This window comes from Calidris pugnax, unplaced genomic scaffold, assembly GCF_001431845.1.
Source record: "Calidris pugnax isolate Ruff unplaced genomic scaffold, ASM143184v1 scaffold492, whole genome shotgun sequence".
Taxonomy (NCBI): Eukaryota; Metazoa; Chordata; class Aves; order Charadriiformes; family Scolopacidae; genus Calidris; species Calidris pugnax.
In genome coordinates, this window is record NW_015091453.1 from 59,003 (window position 1) to 61,663 (window position 2,661).

The following is a 2,661-nucleotide window of genomic DNA, read 5'->3' on the forward strand; positions in this document are numbered from 1 at the left end:
GGTCCCGGGGGGGGGGTGGCTGAGAAATGTCACCCGTGTGTAGGGCAGGCTGCTGGGGGGGAAGGGGGATGGGGACAGGGATGCAGAGGAAGGTGGGGGGTTCCCCGGAGCTGCTGGGACGTGGGGGTCCCTTTGTCCCCCCAGCCCTGGCAGTGACCCTCACTCTGGATGTGTCCCCCACCATGACCTGCTGTGCCCCCCAGTCTGGCAGTGCCCCCCGGTCTGGCAGTGTCCCCCGGTCTGGCAGTGACATCCAGTCTTGACCTGCCGACAGTGTCCCCGAGCTGGACATGTCCCCTCACCCCTACCCTGCTGGGGGACTGTCCCCCAGGATGGCAGTGTCACCCCATCTGGCAGCCTCCTCTCCCCCTGACTCCCCTGAGACCCCAGTCTGGCAGTGTCCCAGTCCAGGACCCACTGGCAGTGTCCCCATCTCACAGGGTCCCCATTTCCATGACCCTCTGGCAGTGTCCCCCACCATGGCACTGTTCCCCTGTCCCCAAGTCTGGCACTGAGCCCTGACCCCCACTTGCAGTGTCCCCCATCCTGGCAGTGTCCCTCCAGCCCTGACCTGCCATCAGTGTCCCCCACCCTGACAGTGTCCCCATCACCTATGTGCTGCCCTTCCCCAAAGCCCATCCCTTGTGGCCACACCAGATCTGTCACCGTCCCCAAGAGCTAGGCATAGTGCATGGGGCAAGAGAAATGCCACCCCACCACCCAGGTGGTACACCCACAGATGTCCCACCCCCACCACCCAGATGGGTGTCCCATCATGATGTGGGGTCCCTGGCCAGGACTGAGTCAATCAAAGCACCCAGGGAAGGATCTCCCTGCGATGTCCCCAAGCCACCGCTGCAGGATGGATGTCTCTTGGGACGTGACACCCTGGGGTGGCTTTGTCCACCAGGAAGGGCGTCACGGGCATCGCAATCGCAGCTGCAACCCAACCCCAGCCCCAGCGTCAGGTTTCAGCCGGCGGTGCAGGTGGTAAGAGCGGGGCCACAGCCCTGCCACCGTCCTCAGGGCCACCACCCCCGGCTGAAGCCATGCTGTCCCTGCCGCCGGTGCAGAAGTTGCTGCGGCAGCTCCCGGCGGGGCCGGCCGGGCGGCCGAAAACACCGCTGGGTGGTGACATGGCCGAGGAGGCGACGAGCCCGGTGCTGGCCACCGAGGCTGGACAGCTCGCCTGCTACAGCGCCCTGCGAGCCGACGAGCTGCGGCCACTGGCTGGCACCGAGCCTGCAGTGGCCACCGGCACCGGGCCACCGCCGCGGTAAGACCCCTCCAAGAAGATCCCCCAGCACCCTCAGGCAACTGTGGCTCTGGCTCCCACAGGTGCCACCCCCAGCAGCCGTGGCCCTGCAGGTCTCCCCATTTTGGTGGGGATGGATGTCCCTTAGAAAAGAGGACACAGGTGACACCAGCCTCATAAAAAGCTGGTGGCATTTTTCCAGCCCGGGGAGGGGAGCGGGGACAGGCTCTGCCTTGGGGTGCACTGGCACATCCATGTCACTGCACCCGTGAGGGGACAAGGGACACAGCCAAGCAGGGCTGGTGGCTGGGATGGAACTGATGATGGGTGCTTGCTCGCTGGGAAGCGGTTTGGGGACATCCTAGGGTCACAACCACAGCCGGGCTGGGACAAGGTCCTTGTCCCAGCGCATGAGATGGGGACAGAGCTGGGTGCCAGCGCCACACCAGTGCCTCGGGTTCCCCTTTCACCGTGCTGTAACCCAACTCCTGTCCCCATAAATATTGCACGGCGAAGGGTCGGGTTGCCAGCCTGATGGCAGGCTGGGAGCAAAGGAAAAAAAAGACTAAAACTGGCTAAAAACGGAAAATTGGATTATTTTCTTCTTCCCCTGGTGTGGTGCAGGCACGATGACCTCAAGGAGATGCTCGATAGCAACAAGGATTCGCTCAAGCTGGAGGCCATGAAGAGGATCGTGGCGGTAGGTGTTGCTGCCACCGGTGGTGACCACTGCTGGTGCCATGCCGTGCCGTGCCGTGCCAGCTGTCTGGTGTCACAACGCTCCTTTCCCCCCTAGATGATCGCCCGAGGAAAAAATGCCTCCGACCTCTTCCCAGCCGTGGTGAAAAATGTTGCCTGCAAGAACATTGAGGTGAGGAAGGTCTCAGGCGGCCCTGGTGGCACCCATGGATGCACCCAAGCTCTGGTGCCTCCCCCGCAGGAGGGTTTCGGGGATGGGCTGGGTTTTGGGGGCCTCTGAGGTGGCCCCACCATCTTCACCCCGCAGGTGAAGAAGCTGGTGTACGTCTACCTGGTGCGCTATGCAGAGGAGCAGCAGGATCTGGCCCTGCTCTCCATCTCCACCTTCCAGCGAGGACTCAAGGTGGGCTGGTTTGGGGACCCAGGAGGTGGGTTGGGGCGGGGGGGGCAGCAAGTCCCCCCCACACCATGCTACAGCCCCCTGCATATCCCCACAGGACCCCAACCAGCTGATCCGCGCCAGCGCCCTGCGGGTCCTCTCCAGCATCCGCGTGCCCATCATCGTGCCCATCATGATGCTGGCCATCAAGGAGGCCGCCTCAGACATGTCCCCGTACGTGCGCAAGACGGCCGCCCACGCCATCCCCAAGCTGTACAGGTAATGGGGAGGGGGGAGGTCGGCTGCTAAATTTTGGGGGCACCAATAA

At 63.6% G+C, this 2,661-nt stretch overlaps 1 protein-coding gene across 1 annotated transcript in view; it reads left to right on the top strand.

Moving 5' to 3' along the window:
- AP3B2 (adaptor-related protein complex 3, beta 2 subunit) overlaps nt 1–2,661 on the top strand; it is a 26,346-nt gene that overhangs the window by 5,709 nt on the left and 17,976 nt on the right. Inside the window, exons 2-5 of the mRNA XM_014961579.1 lie at nt 1,880–1,955; nt 2,052–2,126; nt 2,262–2,357; nt 2,452–2,612. Of these exons, the coding sequence (XP_014817065.1) occupies nt 1,880–1,955; nt 2,052–2,126; nt 2,262–2,357; nt 2,452–2,612 (408 nt within the window). The remainder of the gene's footprint in view (nt 1–1,879; nt 1,956–2,051; nt 2,127–2,261; nt 2,358–2,451; nt 2,613–2,661) is intronic.